General features: G+C 33.7%; 4 protein-coding genes across 5 annotated transcripts; 1 reads left to right on the plus strand and 3 right to left on the minus strand.

Moving 5' to 3' along the window:
• The first annotated feature begins 808 nt into the window (after positions 1-808).
• On the plus strand, positions 809-4,319 carry LOC148563132 (uncharacterized). Its single transcript, XM_088491188.1, has 5 exons — positions 809-958; positions 1,233-1,990; positions 2,915-3,008; positions 3,121-3,191; positions 3,654-4,319. Exons 1-2 carry the CDS (start codon positions 809-811, stop codon positions 1,782-1,784), a joined length of 702 nt encoding a protein of 233 aa, XP_088347314.1. The 3' UTR covers positions 1,785-1,990; positions 2,915-3,008; positions 3,121-3,191; positions 3,654-4,319.
• Positions 3,514-6,982, minus strand: LOC107605606 (subtilisin-like protease SBT1.7). Its single transcript, XM_016307528.3, has 3 exons — positions 6,381-6,982; positions 5,191-6,248; positions 3,514-4,255 (listed from the first exon to the last, which is right to left on the minus strand). Exons 1-3 carry the CDS (start codon positions 6,968-6,970, stop codon positions 3,594-3,596), a joined length of 2,310 nt encoding a protein of 769 aa, XP_016163014.1. The 5' UTR covers positions 6,971-6,982; the 3' UTR covers positions 3,514-3,593.
• Positions 6,983-8,052: 1,070 nt separating this feature from the next.
• Positions 8,053-17,549, minus strand: POK (Vps52 / Sac2 family). Of its 2 annotated transcripts, XM_088489631.1 has the most exons (22): positions 17,424-17,549; positions 17,144-17,295; positions 16,544-16,628; positions 16,386-16,453; positions 16,225-16,282; positions 15,591-15,686; positions 15,255-15,356; positions 14,783-14,866; positions 14,301-14,381; positions 13,604-13,747; positions 13,385-13,476; positions 12,920-13,001; positions 12,246-12,428; positions 11,704-11,819; positions 11,541-11,599; positions 11,027-11,127; positions 10,468-10,518; positions 9,940-10,119; positions 9,720-9,854; positions 9,417-9,491; positions 8,723-8,780; positions 8,053-8,627 (listed from the first exon to the last, which is right to left on the minus strand). In XM_088489631.1, exons 3-22 carry the CDS (start codon positions 16,571-16,573, stop codon positions 8,323-8,325), a joined length of 2,100 nt encoding a protein of 699 aa, XP_088345757.1. In that variant the 5' UTR covers positions 16,574-16,628; positions 17,144-17,295; positions 17,424-17,549; the 3' UTR covers positions 8,053-8,322. The 2 variants fall into 2 exon arrangements, with proteins under 2 accessions (XP_088345757.1, XP_088345756.1); XM_088489630.1 differs by lacking the exon at positions 17,424-17,549 and having other exon boundaries at positions 17,144-17,410.
• A 1,179-nt stretch (positions 17,550-18,728) lies between these two features.
• Positions 18,729-21,858, minus strand: LOC107605604 (subtilisin-like protease SBT1.7). Its single transcript, XM_088490924.1, has 2 exons — positions 21,254-21,858; positions 18,729-20,769 (listed from the first exon to the last, which is right to left on the minus strand). The coding sequence occupies exons 1-2, from the start codon at positions 21,823-21,825 to the stop codon at positions 19,035-19,037; spliced, it is 2,307 nt and encodes a 768-aa protein (XP_088347050.1). The 5' UTR covers positions 21,826-21,858; the 3' UTR covers positions 18,729-19,034.
• Positions 21,859-24,901: the final 3,043 nt, after the last annotated feature.

Here is a 24,901-nt window from a genome sequence, read left to right on the forward strand (position 1 = left end):
TAAGTCTTATTTTAATTAATATAAGTCCTCTATATAAAATATTTGTCACACTCTTTAATGTATGAGGATCTATAATTTAGTAAATAAAACTATTAAACGCTTCGAAAGATACTATAAAAAAAAATAAACATACATGAATTATTACTCATAAATATCACACCTTCGTATATTTTTTATAAAATTTAACTATTATAATAAATTTTTAAATTATTATTATTTTTCATTTCTTAGTTAAAAAAAAATAAAACTTTTTTTCAATAAACAAAACAAACAAACTCACAATATTATAATGATCTAAAAATTAAAAACAACTTGGAACAAAAAATCGCTAAGTATTTTTGTTTGTTCTTTATTTTCTATGCACCACTTTATTCAATTAAACTCTTTTTTTTTTTTTTTTAATTCAGAGTTTAACCATATTATGTTATGGCTAATGAAAAAACCTTATATTTAATGAGAAGGTAAGCTAAGTCTCCTCAACAATGATACAGTTAAAAGTTTAAAAAAGATTTTTTCTCTTTTTATTAATCCAACTGCCACAAGCAACTAAATATTCCTCTAAACTTTATTAAAAATAAAAAATACAAAAGGAGTCCCACAATTTCTTTCACATGCTTATACACTTATTATCCCTTTTACACAAATTGAAACCCCAATTTCCTAAATTTTCCATTTCGTGCCAGAAAAAAGAAAATTGGTTTCATTCATTGAAATTCACGCAACAGAGAACAATCTGCTCTTGCAAATTCTGAATCGAATCAAGGGACTAAGAAGACGAACTTTTTGTTATGAGAACAGAAAAACGATAATGAGCGTGAGGAATCACACCCCATTCTTCGGGACTGAAGTTCATGCTTCTTTTGAAGGTAACAACAGCAGCTTCAGAAAAAGCCAAAGGAACTTCCCAAAAAAGGGTTTCCTTCGTTGGAGTGTTGTTTCTGCAAAACAAGGATTCCCGGTAAGCCAAGCATTTAGGTTTCCTCAATTTTGTTACCCTTCCCCGTTTTAAACCCTAAAACTAACGCTAAGTCTTGATTTGATTGCAAGGCTCGAAAGGTTCAGAGCCTACATGATGGAGAAGAAAATAAAACTTATTGGCGGCATCATTGAAGCACCAAATGTTGAGAAGATGATCTTTCTTGAGATGATTCCTCCTAGCAATTTCGCACCAAGAAGAACTCGCTAGATTATAAGTTGATGCAGAGGTCATATTCCACTTCTTCAGAACCTGATCATGGCACACTTCACCTGACGGTTCTACGAGCCCTACTTTCATCCCAATCAGCCGCCCCTTCCCATCCCGAGCCTCAAGAACCCTCATAATCGCTGCGTCTTTGTGTGCCAAGAACTTGCACTCCTCGTTTATCTGCTTCTCCGGCATCGCTAACCGGCTGTTATTAGGCTCCAAGTCTGTCTTTGTTAACTTCCTTTGCATCACAAAAGTTACATCAAATCCTTTCAGGGAAGCAATAATCGCCTTGAAAATTTCCGGAAGCTCTGGAATATCAGTCTTTGCTGTTGATGTAGATGCCAATGTGGATACTGTTGAAGGCAATGTAAATGTCAATGTGGATGTTGAAGGGGATGTAGATGGCAATGTGGATTCTGTTGAAGGCGATGTAGATGTCGATGTGGATCCTGTTGAAGGCGATGATGCAGCAGTATTCTTCTTATTCAGCGTTCTCTTGCCTTTATTCTCTTTCATGCTTGCCTTTCCCAGAGAGTGGTGCATCTTCAACGCTTTGGAGAACCTCTTGAGTTCCGCACGGTCCTCCTCGCAGTAGAGACTCTTGTTTGCCTTAATTGCTGCCCGGTTCACTTTGCAGTACTCCGGATCGTGTAGGGACACTACGACGTCAATTCTTGTAAGGCAGAATGGATTAGGAGCCATAGCTTCTATTGTTTTCAAATCCAGCTTCAACAACTCCTTCAAAGCTTTCTTGCTTCTCATCTTGGCAACCATGACACTAGAAACACTTTCCAAAAACAGGTTAGACTTTTTTTTCACAAGAATGTGAGACTCATGAATCAGAATTTATAGGATGTGCTTTATTTAGAGTTTAAGATATGATAAAATTAAATACTTTCTGTTTTTAAAAATCAATTAAGGAAGATTTTGATTAATTTTAACCTGTGTAAGTTTAATTTAAGATATGATATGATATGATAAGATACTGTTTCAAAATAATTAACTGGATACAACACAAGTTTTCACTCCACTTTGTTTATGTTGTTTCCAAATTTGTTTTCGTTCAAGTTTAACTGGATAGTGGATACACACAGTTTTAACTTTTAATTGAATGTTAGATATGATTTTAATTTTGATTTGAAAATTTTTAAGGTTTTAACTGATTTTTCCACCCAAGCATTTTTCTATCACTTAACTGATTTTTTTTCCACGTAAAAAAAAGAAACAGATTTTCTGTTATTTCCCTTTTTTTGTTCTCTCGTCTTTTTGTTGTTTCCAAGTTGGTTTTCATTCAAGTTTAACGATGTTCGTAGTTTTGATTTTGACTTGTTTGCAAGACCAGAGGAAGCCATGTCTGTTTTAATGACTCTTTTAGTAGTTTGAACTAAAATTTAAAATTTGAATTTATATTTTATATTATATTTTATTTAAATTTAAATTAAGATAATTCTGTATTTATATTTGTGTTTTAAAATTAATAAATGATAAAATAAATAAAAATTGTGTTCTTCATTTGAGAAAATTTAGATAAGCTCTTTTTTTTTCTGAAAAAAAAAAGAAAAAGTTTTGGAGAACTAATTCCTCATTTTTTAATATCTTGACTTTGTGTTGATTTCCAATCTTTTATACAGAGACTAGTATTTAAACAAAGTTTCTACTACACTTTTTTTTTTAGTGTTTCCTGTTAGTTGATGTGTGTATCATTTCTATTCGTGTGTTGTGCAGACTGGACTATTTGTATATGACATTTTCTGGGTTTTTTTCACTCCAGTGATGGTTAGCGGTTAGCGTTGCTAAATCATTTGATGCTCTGAAAAAGGTTAAAGTCTTATCTGAGTGAATTGAGTTTATTTTCTCCTCCTTTATATGAAGTTAAATAATATACCTTATACAATATCTTCCTAATATTGATCATTCCAATTATTTTTCAGCTTTTGTCACCCCACAGCAGATTCTACCCGTCCATTTTCAATGCTTGGCCTTGGTGACATTGTCATCCCTGGTAGGCTGACTTGTTAAGTTATTAATTATGAACATGACTATAGATACATTGATTATACAAGATTTTCATCAAGTTAGATTAATTTTCATGTCATTTGAGGCATAAGATATGATAAACATTTCAAAGCTAATGTTATAACTTAAAAAGATGTTACATTATCCTCTCCCGTTGGATCAACAACGAAGCAAGCATTACAAAGAGTGGTACTCAACTAATGCAAGCCCTTTAATTTTTACATAAAGTTAATAGTTGAGAATCATTAAATAATTTAATATATTTGGTTAAATTATCATTTAACGATTTTCAACTATCAATACTACATAAAAACAACAGTACGTGCATTTCTACCTTTAAATTAATCTAAAGAGTTAGAAACTTTAATATTCATTCATTCATTGATAATCATATCCAACTAAATGCAATCGGACTAACAACCTTATGCTGTCCATCTGACCATTTCAGATAAGCAAAGCTATTTGTGCCCAGAGCTACTGAATTAGAAGATGTGAATGTCACAGTGTAGTTCTTCTTCTCAAACAATTCAGTGAAGGTAAGTGTTTCAGGTTCAACCACAATTTCCACTAATGTGTCTGACTGGAATGACACTGAAGCTTTATATGTTCCTGGGGCACCCACATTGGTCAATGTCCTTGAGTATTGGACACTATTATTGGGTGTTTCAAAAGGAACAGCAAAAGAAGGGTAGTTGAGATCTTCAACCCTGTAGGTCATGCTTGGGACACAAGTAAAGTCTGTTCTAGCAAGAACCTTAATTTGAGAAGAGTTGTAATTTGAGGCACAGAGGAAGTTGAGGTAGTCATGTATATCTGCATCATAGATAAGGCCAGGATCAAGGGCTAGGAGTGGATCCACGTGTCCGGCACCAAAGTCAAAGGGTGTAGCTGGTTGTTGTGTGGCAATGTCCATAATAGGGTATCCATTTGTGTATGTTGTGTATGATGTTGTCATAAGGGCAGACCTTATTGCGGCAGGGCTCCATTCTGGGTGTGCTGCCTTAAGGATGGCCGCTAAACCGCTTATATGAGGGCATGACATTGATGTACCTGTTGCTCACCATCAAACTTTACTAGCATCACAAAATGCAAATTCTCAAAATCGAATTCACTCTTCAACTATTAGAACTAAAATTAGAAACTTCAAAATTTAACATAAATGAATATATTATTTTTAATTTTTTTGTATTTTATTATTTTAAATAAATTAACTGCTAAAAATTGAAACAATTTGACAGGTATTTTTGTCTTTGGCTAATTCGTTCACAATTGATTTTTGTTCAAAATCAGATTAATTTGAAAAATAATTTTGGTTAACGTAGTCAAATTTATTGGTTCAATCTAATTCTCAAAAACTATTAAAAAAAGAGACCACAATTAATTTTAATATTAGACATAAAAAAAGATATTTTATAAATTCCAAAAATTAATCAAACAAAAAGATGTTTTATAAGTTCCAAAAATTAATCACTAAATTATCTATTAGTTATTTGTGCATATGTTTTACTTGTAATTTTTTAACATTAAAATAATCATACTTTTGGTAACAAAATAATCACACTTTTAACGTTAAAGTAATAAAAATTTGAGAAAATGACAAATAGGTCCCTGACTTTTTGTCACGCGGACATTTTCGTCCCTGACCATTGAAAAATACTTTTAAGTCTTTGATCTTCACAAAACTTGGACGGATCAGTCCCTGACGGAGGCATTTGAACGGAGGGACTGATCCGTCCAAGTTTTGTAAAGGTCAGGGACTTAAAAGTATTTTTCAATGGTCAGGAACAAAAATGTTCGCGAGACAAAAGGTTAGGGACCTATTTGTCATTTTCTCTACAAATTTTCATGAATGTGAATCAAATTGATTGTGTTGATTATAAGTAATAAGCTTTTGTTAAATTATTTATGAAAGAGAAATGTTAAGAATTATCAGAATTTATAATTTTTGGTCAACACTTAATCATCGATTCAGTATAAACACTTACCGGACATAATGTTGAAGGTGGTGCGCCTACTGTCTTCTTCCAAACCAGTTGGTCCAGCAGCTCCGGTCCATCCAGCAAGGATGTTAACTCCCGGTCCGATTAAATCCGGTTTAAGTATCTTGGGCGAGATAGGATTGGGTCCTCTGGAGCTGAAAGCCGCCACCACCGGAGAAGGCTGAACATGTAGTTGAGTGCCTCCAAAGGAAACCGTAGCCGTGGCATTCGAACAAGACAAAATATAATCTCTTATGGCATCACTCGCTTTCTGCCCTAACAATGCTGCAGGAACAAGGTGTGCATCAGCAACTAACTCCTCTCCATGTTCTTCACCGTTCCCTATAAGCATTCCAATTCCACCAGCTCTCTTCACTTCTAATCCCTTCTTGAATCTTCCACTTCCTCCTCTCTTGCATAGCACAATCTTCCCGGACACTCTAGAAGGAATCAGTGTGTTTGTTTCGCAGCGGTTTTCCAATGTTGAATTGCTCACATTCCCGGCATAAACAAGTGGCAGGGGAGTGTCCAGTAACTTACTCGAGGCTTCCACGTAGAGTGATGATCCGGCGTATGTCATCCCGTTTCCGAGCCTGACGTACGCCGGAAAATCACGGTCTATGGTACCAGCACCGACAGTTGTCATCCATGGTGCCACGTTGGATATGTTTCCCGGAAACGGGCCGCTATTTCCGGCTGAAATGGAAACAAGAATTCCATGGGAGGTGGCTCTGAAAGCACCAATTGCGATAAGATCTTGGTAGTATTCGTCTAGTTTGGAGCCAAGGGACATGGAGAGGATATCCACGCCGTCTTCGATGGCCTTGTCGATGGCGGCGGCTATGTCGGAGGAGTAACAACCTCTTTTCCAGCATACCTTGTAAGATGCTACACGGGCTTGTGTTGACATTCCTCTGGCTGTCCCCGGAGCTAAGCCGAAGAGGCTCGCTCCGGAAACTATGGAACCTGCTGCTGTAGTTAAGGTGTGAGTTCCATGGCCTTCTTCATCCCTTGGTGACTTAGATTCCTTCTCTTCATTGATAGGTCCAATAGATTCTTCATGCCTATGTTGCAATGATATCAATATTCAACACAACACGTAATAAGTTTGTTAAGTTGTTTGATAAATAATGTTCCATGTAAGCTCAAATAAGATTATTTAATGTATACATGAGTAAGGTATCATAGATTCATACCCTTTGTGGAAAAACCTTGCACCAATAAGTTTCCTGTTACAGTGTGATGAATTGAAGTTCTTTCCAGATTCACATTCACCTTTCCATCTACTTGGTATTGGGCCAAATCCAGTGTCATCTAAGCTCTCATGCTCAGGCCATATACCACTGTCTAATACTCCAATAATTACTTCACTCTCTGCCACAGAGGCAGGTAAATGGGTGCTAAATCTATCCAAACTAGCAAGAGTTAGATCCAATCCAAGGAAGTATGGTGTTCTTGTTGTGTGAAGCTCGTATTTGCGCTCCGGTATGAGCGAAAGGATTCCTGGTTGCTTCGAGAGCGCCTCGGCTTCTTGGTTAGTTAGCCTTGTTGAGAAGCCATGGACTACATGCTTGTAGGTGTATAGCATCTCTGCTGATTCTGATACTGATTGCAATGATGATTCAAACCAATTGTGGTGATCATTGAAACTTGCTGGCATGGTGGACTTCTCCATGTGGACTATGTATGTTTTTTTGGATTGTTCTATGTTGTTTTCTGCTATGGTGTGTTTGGCACAGAAAATCAACAGAAGAATCTGAAGAAACTTGAATTTCAGCATCTTCATTTTGTGACTGTGTTCTTGCCAACTGAATCTTTGGCTTGTATCTTGTTTTTTTGATTTGGATATGTGGGAATGTTAAGGTATTTATTGTTGTTGATTTGGAACTCTTGAACTTTTATATATCATAGGGGCAAAGATTCTTTTACGTGATAATTGGAGGTTACACAAAAGGGTTGTTCTCAAAACAACTGAAAAATATGGACTAAGTTATAGAAAATAATTAGGCAGTGTTGTTAAATTGAATTAATAATTATTTGTGTTTGTGTATGTGTTTAGATCCATGAGAAGGTACTACTTTTCAGAAAGTTATGCAAGCTTGAACAGACCATTGTGTTAATCTCTTGTGTAGTTGTGTTGCCTCTTCACATTATGTTATGTGTATTTTACCCCTTTCTTGTTTGGTGTTTGCAATGAAGCATAGCTCGGAATTGAAATGTAACTAATTCCAATTTTCACATTTTGAGTAATACGGAGAATTAAATTTATATCTAGAATTTTTTTCCTCAATTTTTTGGTGCATATTTTTCTTATAATTCTTGTCCATGCTATATAAATTAAAAATCTGCAAGATTTATTAGATGATGTCTCTTTCTTTATTAGAGGGAAAATATTTTTAATTTTAAATTTGAATCGTACATTAAATAATGAAGCTAAAATCATACATTTACTCATTCTCTTTCTTTTACCACTATATGATTTTATTTTATTTTTCTTTCTGACCCATCAAATACGAGAAAAGTTGCTATTCTGCTCATGTACTACTAATTTGAAAAATATTTAAATTCTTTTTCCTTGTCTCTTCCCCGTGGCCAAGTGTAATGTTCATTTATAATTTGCAATTTTGCATTACTGTAATTATTATAAAGTTCTAGTTTTCTTAGGTTATTAATTACATTCAATTGTTCTTCATGCACTAAATAATTCATTACTCGTCATAATAAAGAAACGTAGTGACATAGGCTATGTTTGGGTTAATGCATCCACCACACTATGATGGAACGTTTGCTATGTTTTTGACAGTCAACCTCCCAGTTCATGAAATTTTTTATCAATTATCATAATAAAAATCTGGTCTAAAAGATTCCTTTCTTTGTGGAGTCTATAAAGAACTTTAAAGCCTTCATTGTTCGCACTTCGCAACTTGTCATACTGATACACATCTATTGCATGAATTTGTACATGTCTGCATTAGTGAATTAATGGAATTCAATAATCATAGCACCTAGTTACTAATTCCAGGACCTATAAATGTACCCTGAAGTACAAAAACTTAAAAGCATCTCACTTTCAAAATAGAAGAGGTAAAATTTTCTTTCTTTTACATAATATATAAACCGAACATCATGGGTTGGGAATTAGAAAGTCCTTGAGTATTTCCTGATTTCATACATGATTGAAGAAATGGAAACAAGATCCTTGTTCAATGCAGAACCACCAACTATCCTCTTGATGCAATCAGAGAGTCTGGTGTAATAAAGCAACAACTGAGTCAATGCGGCCCTTAAGATCTCCATACCACACAAGAAGTTGCTGAAAGAAGTTATCACGTCTTTGTGCATAAGCTCTATCGCAGCCTTCCACCTGCTCGCAAAATCCTTCACCAGTGGCTCGACTTCGGCCACGGTTATCGGCTTATCATTACTGGACGTTGAGTCCTCCGCTGAAAAGTCAAGCACAGTTAAACCAGAATATTTTCTAAAATCCATATGGAATGCATATAAGGTGTTGACATTTTCAGAGTTTTCTTATACTTACAGGCTCTGGATTTTACAAACTTGATTAAATCATTGAAATGCTCTTGTAGCAGTTCTTCCTGCATGGATTGGAGAAAGTGTCAACATGACTATGTATTAAAGCATAAGGATAAATTAAGTTCTCCCAAAACATATCATTAGCTATACTTTCCCATTTCTCCTCCTTTCAATAATTATAATTGCTTCCTTTTTCTTTTTTCTCCATAATTGATTATGTCAAAATCATTTCATCTTTAGATAATTACCTTCAAAGTAATTTATGTTTGGATGTATAAAATAGAATTTAATAGCTATATTAAAGGTGCGAGTTTTGCTTCTAGTCAAAAGCTTGAAAAAGTTGCTTATGATTATAAAGCGTTTTTTCAGCTTGGAATTATTATTTGCTTATTATCTATTTGTTTATTTTTACCAAACATGACAACCTTTTCAAAACAGCTTTTATTATTATTATTATTAAAAAAAATCTACTTTTAGATTCAAAAATACTATTTGTACACCAAAATCAGCCACCATGTATTTTTGTTCCATGTGTAGTTTAATTCATTTTTAATATGTATTTTGTATTTCAATGTGTATTCTACACTAGTGACTGATTTTGGTGTACACCTAGCATGGTTGTTTTAGATTATAAGTCGTGTTCCCACAAAATTTTTGTTTGTGGTGACACAAGATATACAAGAGATTATTGCAATTACCACAAATAATGTTGTATTGCTCTTTAGTAGCTCCTCAAAGTGCATTTGAATTTTCCCACCTTCAGGACCTGCTTCCTGGAATCAAGATCATCAGAAAATTTCAGATGAACAAAACTCAAGGAAATTCCAAATTGCTAGAGCAAACTATAGAAATCAATGTTTTATGTGATTTTATTTCATTTTATTTTTTAATTTCTTTTGGGGTCTCGTCCAAGTAACTTTTTTGTCTAATGACACCCTTGACCTTTAGATTGATGCACATATAGCTCAACTATAAAAAAAGAATCAGATTGTAGATCCTACCTTCAGAACAGCAATTGTCATATCATAATTGTTTATAAGAAACACTGTCTGCAGTTTTGGCTTTGGAAAGTTCTTGGCAAGCTTGATTATTAAGTCATCAACAGCCATTCTAAGCCGTTCCAAATTCAACTCGAGCTGTAATTAAGCACATAAATTTTGTCATGATGTCAGAGTACGTACAAAAGAAAAGTTGATGATTCTCCTTTTTTCTTATACTGACCTGACCATCTCCATACTCAGTGTTTAAGTGGATAAGCGAGGCGGTGAACTCAGCATAACGCCTCATGACATAGTGAGGATGAACATCATCTTCCCACAAAGTCCTCACATTAGCATTACGCAGGCTGCTGAGGTGCATGTCAAATACCATCTTAAATCGAGGCCATAGAGAAATATTAACCTGCCAATTCGGAATCAGCTTCAGTTAAACTCCATGGTGCATATGCTGCACAGGTTCATGGACTCTTTTATGTTGTTAATGTTAATCCATTTGAACCATCAAAATTGCATGTCCCTCAAAATTTTAAATTAAAAGTACATAAATGACACAATATATTGTAAGTGCAAGGGAGTAAGAAAACCAAGAATGTGCACAAAAAATATCAGAGGTAGTAAAAGGACTATAAAGCAAGAAGAGAGACAAAAATGCAGTGGAAGGGGAACAAGAACCCTAGGCTATTCATGAGCAGTTAACTTTATTCATTTTAAAATATTATCAGTGATCAAGAAAAGACTTGTGTTAACTGACCTTGTCTAAATAAGAATCCAAACATGGAATACGCCTCCGAGACATGATGAGCTGAAATGAGAAAAGTGAACCATTTGTAAAAGCACTATTCTTTGCCAACACAAACAACAAGTTTAGTTTCAGCTGAAACATGATCTGGGGAACGGAACTAATTTGAATGCTAACTGTGCTGAAGATTCTATTATGTGTTACACATTTCTAACAAAGCTTTATCACGGTAAGCTTGTATCACAAGCACAGATCATCATGGTATTATGCTTTATACAGTATAGGAGGATGCGTTCATCAGTATTTGCATCACAATATTACATAGATCTTCTGGATATTATTCACTTTTGGCATTTACTTCCTGAGATATGATTTATATCCCCAAACGACAACTAAATTGGGAATTCCAGGATAGGTGGAAGGTGGCTAAGATCAGGTGTTGGCATTATACCTACAATAGGACAGCTGCAACAGTAGTCAAATTAGCTCTCACTATGGTGTTTCCATGTTGGCTTTAATATGTTGTCCTTATTGAAAGGACTGAACCAGAATGCTACAAGTTGAACATTACCTGATGCTGCCGAATTATAAGAATCATAAGCATTAATCCTATAGCATCATAGCAGTTTGGAAGAATTGTATTGACGTGCTCATCAATGACACCGAAAGGACCTGACAATACCAAAGAACAAACAAAATAGTCCACTTAGAACCTGAGGCCAGAAGTGAAAAATAAAATAAAATAAAATAAAATGCCACCGTGAAAATGATACTGTTTGTTTGGTGTGTGCAAGTATTTGTATACCAAAAAGTAAAAAATAAAAAGAGCTGAAAACATTCAGAGCATTGGAGATCACTATAGAATGGTTTCACTTTAAGTTAATTGTTTCAGCACTTCAAATAAAATCCCATGCAAACATTATAAATCACGAGCTTAAATTTTCATCCCTAACACATCAGTACTGAATTTTCAATGCTACATTATTTAATTTTGCCAAGCATCCCAGCTCATTGGTGTTACTAATATAATGATCTTCTGTATAATTTGTGAGTACAGTGAAGACACTATTAAAGAATTCAGATACCTGAAAAGATTTCATAAAATACATTTTCTTCTCCAAAGAAATCTTCACAGAAATTATACCTGCAGACAAAAGAAGATAATGCCAAACATGCATATCACCGTAAGTTTTATGCACACTAATATTTTATATGACAATTTAAGAGGTACAGAAAACTGTAGTGTACTCTGAAGTAGCAGTATCCATAAGCAGCTTCTGCAAGCTCCTGAAAAGAACCTCATATGGATATTTAAGAGAACTAGCTTCAGCAATATGAGGAATCAAAGCAGGCTCCTCAATTCCCTGTTAAAAACGTGAACAATATAATAATGTCAAATCTTAGGCAGTAATCCGAAGTTCGTACAAGCTGTGGAGATCGGAGTCATCTAATGACATAAATTCCTAGTAATCATACCAGAGCCTAGGAGAAACTAAACATCACTAATAAAAGTATAGCAAATACTTCCTAAGAAGAATCTCTCTCCCTTTTTTTCTTTTCTTTTCATTTCCTTTTTTTTTATTATCAAATCAAGGTACAATTATCAATTCATAAAACCACCAACAGCACCCACAGAACCCATAGAAATATAATACAGCCCAATGAAGAAAAAGAAATCTTTCTCCAGGCAGCTTTTGACAAAACTTAGTTGTTGTATATCTTAGTTGACTCAGCATTCAGAAAATGAATATTCTACATGGTTTTCCCCCTTTTTCTAGATTGAGTTATACCTTTATTATATTGATCCTGTCCCCAAGAGCAAAAACAGCAGAACGATTCTTTAGTGGTTCTCTTGCTCTTGTGAAAAGACCACTGCTTCTGGTCTCTACACCAATTAAATCCTCCGCTGTTGCTATATCCAGCTGTAGTTTCTCCAGAGCTTGTATATAAGCACGGAAATGAGCACTGAGAACCTGCAAAAATATAACAACATTAGATTAGTTTCCATATTTCTCTTCAACTTCACTGTTTCCCTTTAAAATCAATCTATTCTACATGCACACTATTGAAGTAGCCGCTAAAAGTTGTTAATTCACAAATGTAACACGGATCAGTAATAAGACAACTGAGCTCACACAACAATCCAAACAGCAATATTCTAAAGTTTAAGTGACCATTCAAAGCATGGAGGTCAGCAATATAGTAACCAGCACAGAAACAAAGTAACAGCTTCCAGACAGCAGTTCCCTGAATATGGCAGGCCAGCACAGAGATGCCTGACGTCTCACATACTATCAATATTCATACATCCCTTTACACCCCATTGAAACAAAATTGAAGATAATTACATCAAGAGCAAGCAAAAGCGTTGTCCACTCCTCATAGCAACATCAATATTGTAGACATAGGCAAAAATTATAAATCAGTCAAAATCCCAATGGATGACTCTGATTTCAAGAGTTACCTTGTTCATCGTATCAATGTAAGCTGCTCGAACTTCATTATATATTTCCTTGCCATGTTCCTTGAGGAAAGTAATGACATATCTACACTTTTAATTTCGATTTGTTAGATTCAAAGCAAAATCCAAAGTTCACAAAGTAACTAAAATGATTTGTCAACTTATTTTCTGATATTCCCTCCATTATAAACTAGCCACATGGCCACACCTACATACACATTCTGTTACTCCTCTTGCAATCTTTGTGTCACTAATGCTTCAGCAATTAAAATTAGGCCCATTATGATTGGCCCAAGTCCCCCCATGGTTCTTATCACAGAACAAACAAATATTCTTGAGTGTTTATTCATTAACAACATTCCATGAGATCAACAGCTTGTAGATAAAATTTTAAATTTTGATTTTATAGCTTAGCAGTTATCATCATATCAAGCTACAGGGTTCTAAAAACCATTAAAAGAAACTCACTTGTACTTTAAAAGGACATTTTGTTGAAGTATTTGGATATTTGTTTTGGGTTTTCTCAACGCATACAGTTTCTGTACAATGAAGTCAAACACCTGCAGATGTATGGATAGCTATGATAAATATAATTGTTTATGTAATAACTACTAAAAATAAAATATTACAAGATATTTTATTATAGAAAGAAAAGCTCATGCTAATACTTTTACAGTTATTGACAACCTTAGACACTGCTTTCTGCCGGAGTTTTTCAAGCTCAGGTTGAACATCTTTTAGAGCTTTTGAAGCTTTAACCATGGGATCCACTTCTACAAACTTTAGTTTCTTACTCAGAGTCTCAAGTGTTCTCAGATATTCCTCATTGACCTGGAAAAAGTCCAAAAGATTAAGAAAGGAAAGGGGAAAAGAGTAACCAAAAGGGAATGAAAGTATAGCACATGAGTATGCTAAGCATAGGCACATCATATATTGTGTAGTGTCCAGGGATTTTAAAACATATAAAGCAAAGGCTAAAATATATTAAAGGCTAAAATGTCAAAAGAGAGAGACATCTATTCAGCAACAATAAGCTGTCAACCTAGGGTACATATTCTCAACTCCAAAAGAATAATTGTTTTTAAAGGGCCTATATAATTCAAAACTAATAAACAAGATATAGTTAAAAATCCACCAGCTACTTCAATTCCAATGCCATATATTTTCATTTTTATGCATTTACTAAAGAAAAAGTCACGATCAAAGTATATGGGAAATACTCAATAAAACCCTTGTTTCAAAGCCTAAAAAACTGATAGCATTCATTGATGTAGAAGATAGATGGAAACAATACTACTAGAAAAGATTAAAATGTATACAGTATACCATCAAAAACAATTAAGCCAATATTACTGGAGAGAAGAGTATGAAAAAGCATAAATACCTCTCCATCAACAAGAATGTCCACCATCCTTGGAGGGACAATAATGTCCTCGACGAACTTAGCCAATTTGGATTCAGCCACCTTTTTGGGGGGAAAAAAGAGAGAAGAAAAACTCTTTTACTACATACAAAACTTGTCAAAATGTTAATGTAAATAGCCTTTTTATGCAGTTTGCTTCCCATATCAACATGAAAATTAGGTGCATAATGCTTGTCCATATTTCCCATTGTATTTAAGCAAAGGCCAAATGATGTTACAAACAAGAAACACCTTTTAAATTTTCTTTACTCCCCTCTGTTTTTAATTAGCAGCCCCTTTTTAAATGTTCAATTGGATTAAGGAAATGATAGAAATGTATCAGAGTTATAAATAGTAAAATGCATTTTACAAAATTATCCTTGGTACCAATTATTTGTGAAAAAATATAAATTATAAAAGTGAACTGTAAAACAGAGGGAGTATTTTAAATAAAACAGCCATACCTTGCGATTCTTCAAGCGCAAACCCATATCCATAGACTTCTCCTGTAGAATCTTAATGTCTGAACTAATGGAACCAATCTCAGCCTGATTAAAAAGCACAAAGTATTTTAGTATTTAATATTCAATATCCACAGAGCATGTACTTCAAACAGTTGAATAAGTTCTCCATATTATTGCAGGCACTTAGCCGATTTGTTGAACTATGGTTCCACCTCAGATTTCAATTATTTCTTTGCCATTATATGCTCAAAGACTTTTGTAGATAATCATCTCAATTATATAGAGCAGTCAATTAATGTAACAAAAATTAAGATAAGCAAGATAACAGAGATGACCCCTCCAAATTAATGCAACTGCCTTATGGGTGAAATAAACTGTTTACCAACTGCATGTACTCAAAATAGATTCTGTCACATGTATCCAAAATAAATACAGTAAGTTTCTAAAGTGCTCAAAGGGTCGAGCAACACACCTGAAATCCACTTAGAAGAGTTTCCATATGTGACAAAATACTATCGCAATCACGAATTTGATCATGAAGAGAGACTAAATTATCACTTTCTTTAATATAATCCTGCAACAAACAAATCAGTTGGAACACTAATTGATTAGTAAATTTCAGCAACCACGGAACCTAGAACCAGATAAAATCCTACAGAGATATGATCTCCATAATGCCAAGCCTACATGTAACGTTAGTTCTCTAACCAGAAAGCAATCGTACAGGCACACTAATTGTCAAGTCCAGCAAACCAAATAAAAATGGAGTGGCTATTATAAAGCATTACAAAAACACTTAAAAACAAACCTGAATTGAATCCAATTCGACTTTGCGCAAATCATTTTCAACTCCCTTTGTATAATCCCTAAGTTTTGTGCCTTTGGATAGTATGTTTGCAACAACCTACATCAATGAAAACAAGTTAATAACTTCATATGCATGTCTAACTGGGAGAATATTTCAAAGGCAAAGAAAACCGGAAATATGAAGAACTTATGTGATTAGTGACAAAGAACGGGCGCGATAAAACCTAATTGTAATCCTCATTCAGTAAAAGAGCTGTAAATTTTAGCCACCCATTGAAGTATTCACACATTTGTTTAATTTTTTCCCCTTTTTAAAAGGAAGAGATCATTATCCTATACCCCCCCCCCCCCCCCCTTCTCTTCTCTTCTCCTTTTTTTTCTTTTCATCCTTGTAACCAACCCATGAAGAGAGAAAATGTTTTTGCTGTCATAGTTGTATAGTGACTAGGAACAAGCATTGGAATATCACAAAGGTGCATGCAAAAAAGGACATAGCATATTCAAATAAAAAAACCATCATGGTTACAAAAGATTAAATTAAAAAGAAGGAGAAAAAATTAGGCTATTCGAACATCATGTAATTTTAAATTAATAGAGTTTCCATTGAAGAACAAAATAAAATATGGTTAACTCACTTCATCATTCTTACATTCTTCAAGCTCCTGTTGAAGCCCTTCCAGCGACACATCATCACTGCAACAAGAACCCAAAAAACAGAATCCACAATTTTTCAATACTTAAAGGTCAAAAATGAAATGACAAAAACCGATAGTAGTAACAAGAAATATAATCTAACCTTCCTAGATCGTCTTCAACATTTAAGTCTCCAACAAACGCTCCCAAATCGAATGTGCTACCAGGGCTCTACACAACACATAAAAAAATTGATTGCAAAAATAAAAGTCCACACCATCTGGTTGCAGATGCTAAGAGGAAACGAAAAGTAATGCATACCACCACTGAGCTTGGAGTTACATCAGCCATATTCGTTTGTGCAACGAATAATTCTTCACGGGTTGCTTTGGGTTTTCAGTATTACCTTTTGAGAGAAGAAGTAAAAAGAAAACCAACAAAGATTATTGTTAGTAAAAGCAAAAAGATAAATGATAGAATAGACGAGGTCTTCGGAAAACAAAAAATATGAACAAAATACAAATTTGCAAATTATCCAGGTGAATCACTAATGATCAATAACACACCACAATCCAAATTTACAAGCATCAATGGATCCCCAATTTCGTGTAGCAGACAACTCAGTTTGACGAAGTTCAACACAGTCAAGCATAACCATGAATTTGCAGCCATACAAGAACCCATTGTCAGTATTCCCTAACAACAACGCTAATTCTCCCTTGGATTCGAATTCAATTCAAAGCCCATTACATCTACAGCTAAATTAACTTTGATTAAACATCGCCGAAAATAAGAGCAACTTTAATTAAGCATCACCTTTAACCACAATGCACATTCCCACGGATTCAGACCTAGACTGACATTTGAGGAAAATGAATTGATGAAAAGTTAACAAGCTTGAGATGGAGAAGGAGAGCTCACCAGACGGAGAAAGAGATGAAGAAGGAACATGCGGCAACCGTGAACGGTGACCAACGCCGGTGCAGCAAGCAACCCGATCCGATGGAATGAGATCGGGATCGGGATCGTGAACGGTAGTTAAGATGGAAGATTGTGGCGGTGGTGGGACAAATCTGACAGGTTATAATTAAGATACAAGTCGTTGATGGATGGTCCAATGAAGAAGAAGAAGAAGGAAGCTTAGCTAGCAGGGAAAAAAGAAGAAGAAAGAAGAACCACACTGTATCTAAATCGTAGGAACCTTCACTTATGGCTACTGCCTACAGGAACCTGTATTTTTTTTTTTTTTTTTTGCTCGATTATTTTTACTATCAGAAATTAAGTTGTCTTTGGAATTTTTTTTTGGAAAAATTTTTCTTTTTCTTTCTCTGGATGAGTGAAAAATTACTATTAACCAATCACAAAAAGAGGTTATTTTGTCATAAAGTTGTTAGAAATAATATAAAATAAGGATTTATAACATATAGTATAGTATTAATTTAATTAATAAAAATATTAATTAAATTAAATATCTTTAGTTAAGCAGCATCTAAACTACTCGAATTATAATTTGAAGAACATATTTTTCTGTACTGTAAGTAAATCTAAATATCTTTATTATTATAAGTAAAATATGTAATACCCAGAAAGAAAATAGTTAAAGATGATCTGTTTTCTATTCCTCCTCCTCTACTCATTTCTATCTCTTCAACGCTGCGCTTCCCTTCCTTTCACTTCTCAGAAGTCGTTGCCACCTGTCACATACGAACGATTAAGTTGTCATCATCCTCTTCATGTAGCTCTACTGCTGCTGCAACGGTGTCGTTTCGCCACTGACAATTAAAAAGTTAAAACCACCAACCTCTCTCGATCAAGTCATCAGCACGAATCACATTCCGAGCTAAACGACGACGTTTTAGTGGTAAAACTATAGAAATTGTTTCAGAGTTCTTAGTGCTATTTAACCCTACTGGAATATACTCATACTTATTGCTACATATTATTATTATTATTATTATTATTATTATTATTATTATTATTGAAGATGCATAAGTTAATTGATAGATTACTGAGTGTTACACAGAGAAATTAACAGGGTTAAATTATTGAATGTGTAGCATTATGGTAATATAGATTGAGATTTATGTGGTCAACCAATAATTTGAGAAGATTTGATGATCAATTCAAAGATTCAAAGTTGTTGTAACAAAGAAGTAGACTTGAGCTTTTAAGATTAGCATTTGGCTCAGGTGCTTACTGTAGAAGAATGGATTGGTCCATGCAATTACCATTATAAATTTAATTACCATGATAAACCATGTGCCTTCAGATCTTCCACGATTAGTGCTGCATTTTCTTCTGCTTGCATCTGTTCTGTATGTAAGTCTGCTGATAAATTTCATTTATTTTTTCTATGTATATGAAATATGAAAACCAACATTTTTGCTAACTCGTGTTTGGATTTCTTAGAGTTGAGGTGATTATGTATATAACTTAAACGACTTGTACTATTGCTGGTGAATATGGATTGAGATGGATGTAGGTGATCGATCAATAAATTTGAGAATTTCTTGAAAGTCTATGCAAAGCTGGGAATATATAATAAACAATTGAGATCATATTATACAGAATATGCCATTATCCTTTTTTTTCCCGCTATTTACAATTATTTCTTACTAAGTCTCCCCCCTGAAACTCTATCCAATAGAATGGAAACAGAACATAATGATAACATGCACCCAGTTAGGCCTCCTTGCTGAACCAACAACCAAGCATTAAAATACTAGAGTGATCCTTAGTTTATGCGAACCTATTCAACTAGGTTTTGCTGATATTTCAGAATCTGTGAGTTAGGATCCTTGAAAAATCATAGTCATGTCCAGCTGAATGCTATTGGACTAGCAACCTTATGGTTTCCATCTGACCATTCCAGATAAGCAAAGCTATTTGTGCCGGAAGGCATCGAAGTAGTTGTAAATGTCACAGTGTAACTCTTCTTCTCATACAGTTGAGTGAAGCTAAGTGTCTGTGGTTCAACCATAATTTTCACTGAGGGAGGAAGGGATGACACTGAAGCTTTATATGTTCCTCCACTGCCTACATTAGTAAGAATTCTTCTATATCGGACAGAGGTGGCCTTATTGGAACCACCTCCTATTCCTGAAGCTGTTTCCAAGGGAACAGCAAAAGAAGGATAGTTGAAGTCTTCCACCCTATAGTGCTTCCTTGAATCACAAGTAAAGTCTCTTCTCGCCGCAAGCCTAATTTGGAATTGAGAGTAATTCAAGGCACAGAAGAAGTTAAGGTAGTCATCTACTTTTGCATCATAGACAAGACCAGGATCAAGAGCTGCCACTGGATCCACATGTCCAGCACCAAAATCAAAGGGGGTTGCTGGTTGTCCAATGGCAATATCTTCAATTGTTTGCCCAGTTTTGTATGTTCTATAGGCTGTGGTCATGAGTGCAGACCTTATTGCGGCCGGGCTCCATTTCGGGTGCGCTCCCTTGACAATAGCAGCTAAACCACTTACATGAGGGCATGACATGGATGTACCTGAAATTATGTTAAAGTTCACATGCCTAGTATCAACCGTCAAACCGGTTGGTCCCACTTTTCCAGTCCACCCAGCAATGATGTTTACTCCTGGAGCTATAAGGTCTGGTTTGAGTATCTGTGGTGTGAGAAAATTTGGCCCTCTAGAGCTGAACGCTGCCACCACTGGAGACGGTTGAACTTGCAAGTGAGTGCCTACAAAAGAAATTGTAGCTGTGGGATTTGGAGAGGAGAAAGTATAGTTCTTTACAGCCTCGCTGGATTTTTGGCCTAGTGCTGCTGCAGGGAGGAGATGGGGGTCAGCAACAAGCTCTTCCCCATATTCTTCGTTGTTTGTCAATATCATACCAACGCCTCCAGCTCTCTTTACAACTAGACCCTTTTCCACCCTCGGAGATCCTCCTCTATCACATATCACGATTTTGCCAGCAACTAGTGAGGGAATCAAGCTATCTGGGATGCAAAGGTATCCCACCGTTGAATTGGTTACATTACCAGCATAAACAAGTGGTACTGGAGAAGCAGATAAAGGTTTGCCTGTGTAAAGTGATGCTCCGGTATGTGTCTTCCCGTTTCCAAGCTTGATATAGGCTGGGAAATCACGGTCTATGGTACCAGCTCCCACGGTGGTTATCCATGGTGCTACATTGGACAAGGTTCCAGGACTAGGCCCTCCATTTCCTGCTGAAGTGGAAACAAAAATTCCATGGGATGTGGCTGTGAAAGCACCAATAGCAATGATATCTCTATAGTAGTCCGTTGAAGTTCCCCCAATAGACATGGACAGGACATTCACACCATCGTCTATGGCCTTGTCGATTCCGGCTGTTATGTCAGAAGCGAAGCATCCACCAAGCCAACACACCTTGTAAGCCGCCACACGGGCTTGTGGAGCCATCCCTCTTGCTGTCCCTGAAGCCAAGCCGAAGAGGCTTGCTCCTTGGACTGCTGATCCTCCTGCTGTAGTTAAGGTATGAGTTCCATGACCATCATCATCCCTTGGTGACCTTGATTCTGTCTTCTCATCAATAGGTCCTAGAGCTGCTTCATACCTATACAAATATTGAATACAATACAATATTATTTAATTTTTTTTTTTTTTGGGGGGGGGGGGGGTGGGGGAGGGGGATAGTTGAATGTTGACTATATTACCCCTTGTTTCTTTTCCTTATCTTATATGATATTATGATTACTTTATTTAATTGAGGTAATGAACATAAGGGTAAAGTTGGAAAAGATTAATTAATGCTACATAGATATTCACACATGACAAATTTCAGTTAAAATATTTTTGTTAAGAAGACAGTTATATAGATGGTGGAAGTATAATGATAAGATATTAGATTGAATAACAAAACTTATCATGAACTTGATAATTTTTCCCACAAAATGATCAGTTAGTAGATTAAATAAAGAATTTTTTTTTTTTTAGTTCATAAAAAAATAGAGAAAGACATAAGACAGCAGTATTTAATGCATATACAAATAAAGTAACATACAATATGCATATATGAGAAAGGCATCATAGCTTCATACCCTTTGACCAAAAACCTTGCACCAACAAGTTTCCTGTTACAGCTTGATGAATTGAAGTTGGTTCCAATTTCACACTCACCTTTCCAGCCGCGCGGCACTGGTCCGAGTCCCGTGTCATCCAAGCTCTGCAGCTCCGGCCAAACACCAGTGTCTATCACTCCAATAACCACCTGACTCTGCTGCTTAGAAGCAGGTAAAAGTGTTGTGGCCTTGTCCAATCCAAGAAACTGTGGTGTTCTTGTTGTGTGAAGCTCATATCTAACTTCAGGCATGACATAAAGAATCCCCGGTTGTTTCGAGAGTGTTTCAGCTTCTTGGTTGGTTAGCCTTGTGGAGAATCCATGAACTACATGATTGTATGTGTATAGCATCTCTGCTGAATCTGACACTGATTTCAGTGATGAATCATACCAACTGAGGTGATCACTGAAACTTTCTGGCATGTTGAACTTGTCCATGTGAACTATGTATGTTTTTTTGGCATCTTGTGTTTTCTTTTCAGCTATTGTGTGTCTGCCATAGAAAATCAGCAGCAAAACAATCTGAAGAAACTTCAATATCAGTATCTTCATCTTGTCACACTGATTTTTTTTATTTGTCAAATGAATCTTGGCTTCTTTTGTGCAGAGATATGTAAGGTATTTATTGGTGTTGATTTGGAACTATTGAACCTTGATGCAAAGATTCTTTTTACGGCTAAGATGATTGTAATTGGAGGGTCACACAAAGAGGGTTGCCCTTAAAACAACAAATGAATGTGGACCCAAGTTATAGAAAAATAATATTAAGAAAAAGTTTGTTAAGTTGAATCAATAATGCATCGTGAGTGACCCAGTGTTTCAAGACATTCAGGAAATTTTGGACCTCCTTTTTGAATGAACAACAACTAACTAATTCTAATTTACACCCATGTATTATTAATGGTACATAAATTAATCACGTTATATTCAATAGTAAATTAAAAATATTTATAGGAATTAGATTTAATTTAGCTGTTTCATTGCAAGATACTCCACTTTACAACTTTTTACTCATTAAACAATCAATCATGCACACGATAATCTACTTTATAATTAAACTTCTCAACATACAATCCACTTTTAAAAATGAATATTAACCAAAAAAATGAGAAATAATAAATAAAAATATATATTTAATAATATTTTCATTTATAAGAGAGTATAAATCATTCTCCTTAATTAAATGACATAATTAATTTATTTTTATTTAATTATAGCAAACATCAATTCAATTTTTATGTGAATCAAATTTTAAAAATTTCTTTTTTATTATTAGTTTATTACATACATAATTATACAATCTTTATTCTAAATGAAAGTTTTAAATTTTTATATCATTAATTCTAAAAAATATTTTTAAACCACCACAGTATATTTTATAAAAAAAAATCTAAAATCTCAAATTCGATTGGTCTCAATTTATGAAAATCAGATACATAAAAAAACTATTGGTTTATGACCTACAAAATAAAAAAAAATAAATATTAAATAATAACAAACCAATTTCAGTTCATTTATTATGAATGTTATATGTTTAAAATTATAGATATTATATATATAAAATTATAGATGTTAAATTAGACATATTTTAGCAATTTCTACTATACAATTCATATTTTTACATACAGACTATATATATTATAAAATAAAAGATAGAAATGAAGAAGAAAATTATGAAATAATTAATGTAATTATTAACTGATCAAATTAAAATCAATAAATATAATTTTTTTATAAATATAAAATTATAGATGTTATAAGTATGAAATTGTGGATGTTATATATATGAAATTATAGATATTAAATGAAAGATATTTTCATAAATTTTACTATGCAACTCATATTTTTACTTATCGATCGTAATACAATAAAAAATAGAAAATGAAATGTAAAGAAAATAATATAATAACTGATATTTGAAAGGAACTGTAAATAAAAAATAAAAGGACAAAGATTAAAAAAACAACCAATAAATAAAAAAAATAAAAGCAATGCTTATAAAAAAAATTATTATATCATGGATAAAAATTAAACACATACGAAAATTGAGATAGATGATAAAAAAAATTTTCAATTTAACGGGGTATGTTTTTTTCCTCTTGGTTGCTAGAACTTATATTTGCAGGACGTCAATTGAGATTGTGAATGTGTTACTAATAAGTTTTTATATTCAGCTTTTATATTTGTAGGACATCAGTTAAATGGTAAGAATCATGGGATATGTTTTTATTATAATTATAAGGGTTAAGTATGATTTTGGTTCTTAAGGTATAAGTCAAAAAAAAATTTCGTTCACAATCTTTTTTTTTATATATAAAATTGTCCTTAAAGTTTAAAATCAAATTTTAAAATCATTCTTTTTATTTAAATATTAAAATTTTAGACCAAATAACTCATAACAAAAAAATTATAAAATAATTAAAAAAATGTTTTTGCTCACGAATAAAAGAAGAAGAAGGGAAAATGAAAGAAGAAAAATAAGTTATTCACGATCCACTTCTGTCTCCGTTTCTGCCGTCATCTCTGTACGATTTTTGTCCTTAAGATAAGAACTATTTTAAAATCAAGTTAAACCTTAGACACAATTTTGTATGCAAAAAAGGATTGGAGATAAAAAGAATTTTCGGCCTAAACTTTAAAAATTAAAATCGTACTTAACCCTATGATAGTGTATAAATAAATCACCACATTAAAAGTTTATGAACATTTCCCACATTAAATGTAATTATCAAAATCAACTATAACTATGAGCATGAGAGAAACAAAATAAAAGACTGAATCAAAACTAATAAAGCCAAAAATAAAAAGTTTGAGTAGTTTTTGGTTAATTTTTTTATTATTAAATAATTTTTTTAAAAAATATTTTAACTCTACTTCTGATTTACTCTTCATTTCTCCAACTATATATGTATAAAGAAACTTCCATTATTTTATGATATTTTCTTATGGCTGGTATGAGTCACAAGTTTTTCTTATTAAGTTTTCTTTGCACAATTAACAAATCATTTCCTAATCCAGTTGTTAATAAGTATGTAACATCACATTGAAGATTTTCCATGTAACTAAATTACTAATAATTAAATGGTTACAGATTACTAATAATTAAATTGTTACAGTTACAACTTGAACTTTTAAATCAAATGGAGACTAATACCCGTAAAAAAAAAAAAAAAAATGGAGACTGTCACGTTATTAAATAAATATGCTACAAAATCTACTAAATCAGTTTTATTCTGTATTAATGTGAGTAGTTAGGTAAGCACACCAACTCAATGATTTTCCTTTTTAAATTATATTTTAATTTTCTTATTATTTAAATTTAAGTTTAATATTAAATTCATTTAATAAAATTATAAAAATATTTTCAATTAACAATTATAAATTCTTTAAAACAAATAAATGGTAGACATTATTATCGGTGCACCAAACTTAGATCTACGTATAAAAATGTGTCATTCATAAGCTCACATAATCCATACATATTTCGACCATTGATATTTCTTTTCCTTGTCAAATTCTATTCATTTTGCTATCTATTTGACATTTTAACTAGTGTGTTTAATCATTCATATTTGTCATTTTCAAAAGATAGTGAAGTAGTGACGACCATTTTTCCATTCATCAAGTG

The sequence above is a fragment of the Arachis ipaensis genome, chromosome B6 (assembly GCF_059453495.1).
Source record: "Arachis ipaensis isolate K30076 ecotype BB chromosome B6, ASM5945349v1, whole genome shotgun sequence".
NCBI classification, from domain to species: Eukaryota; Viridiplantae; Streptophyta; class Magnoliopsida; order Fabales; family Fabaceae; genus Arachis; species Arachis ipaensis.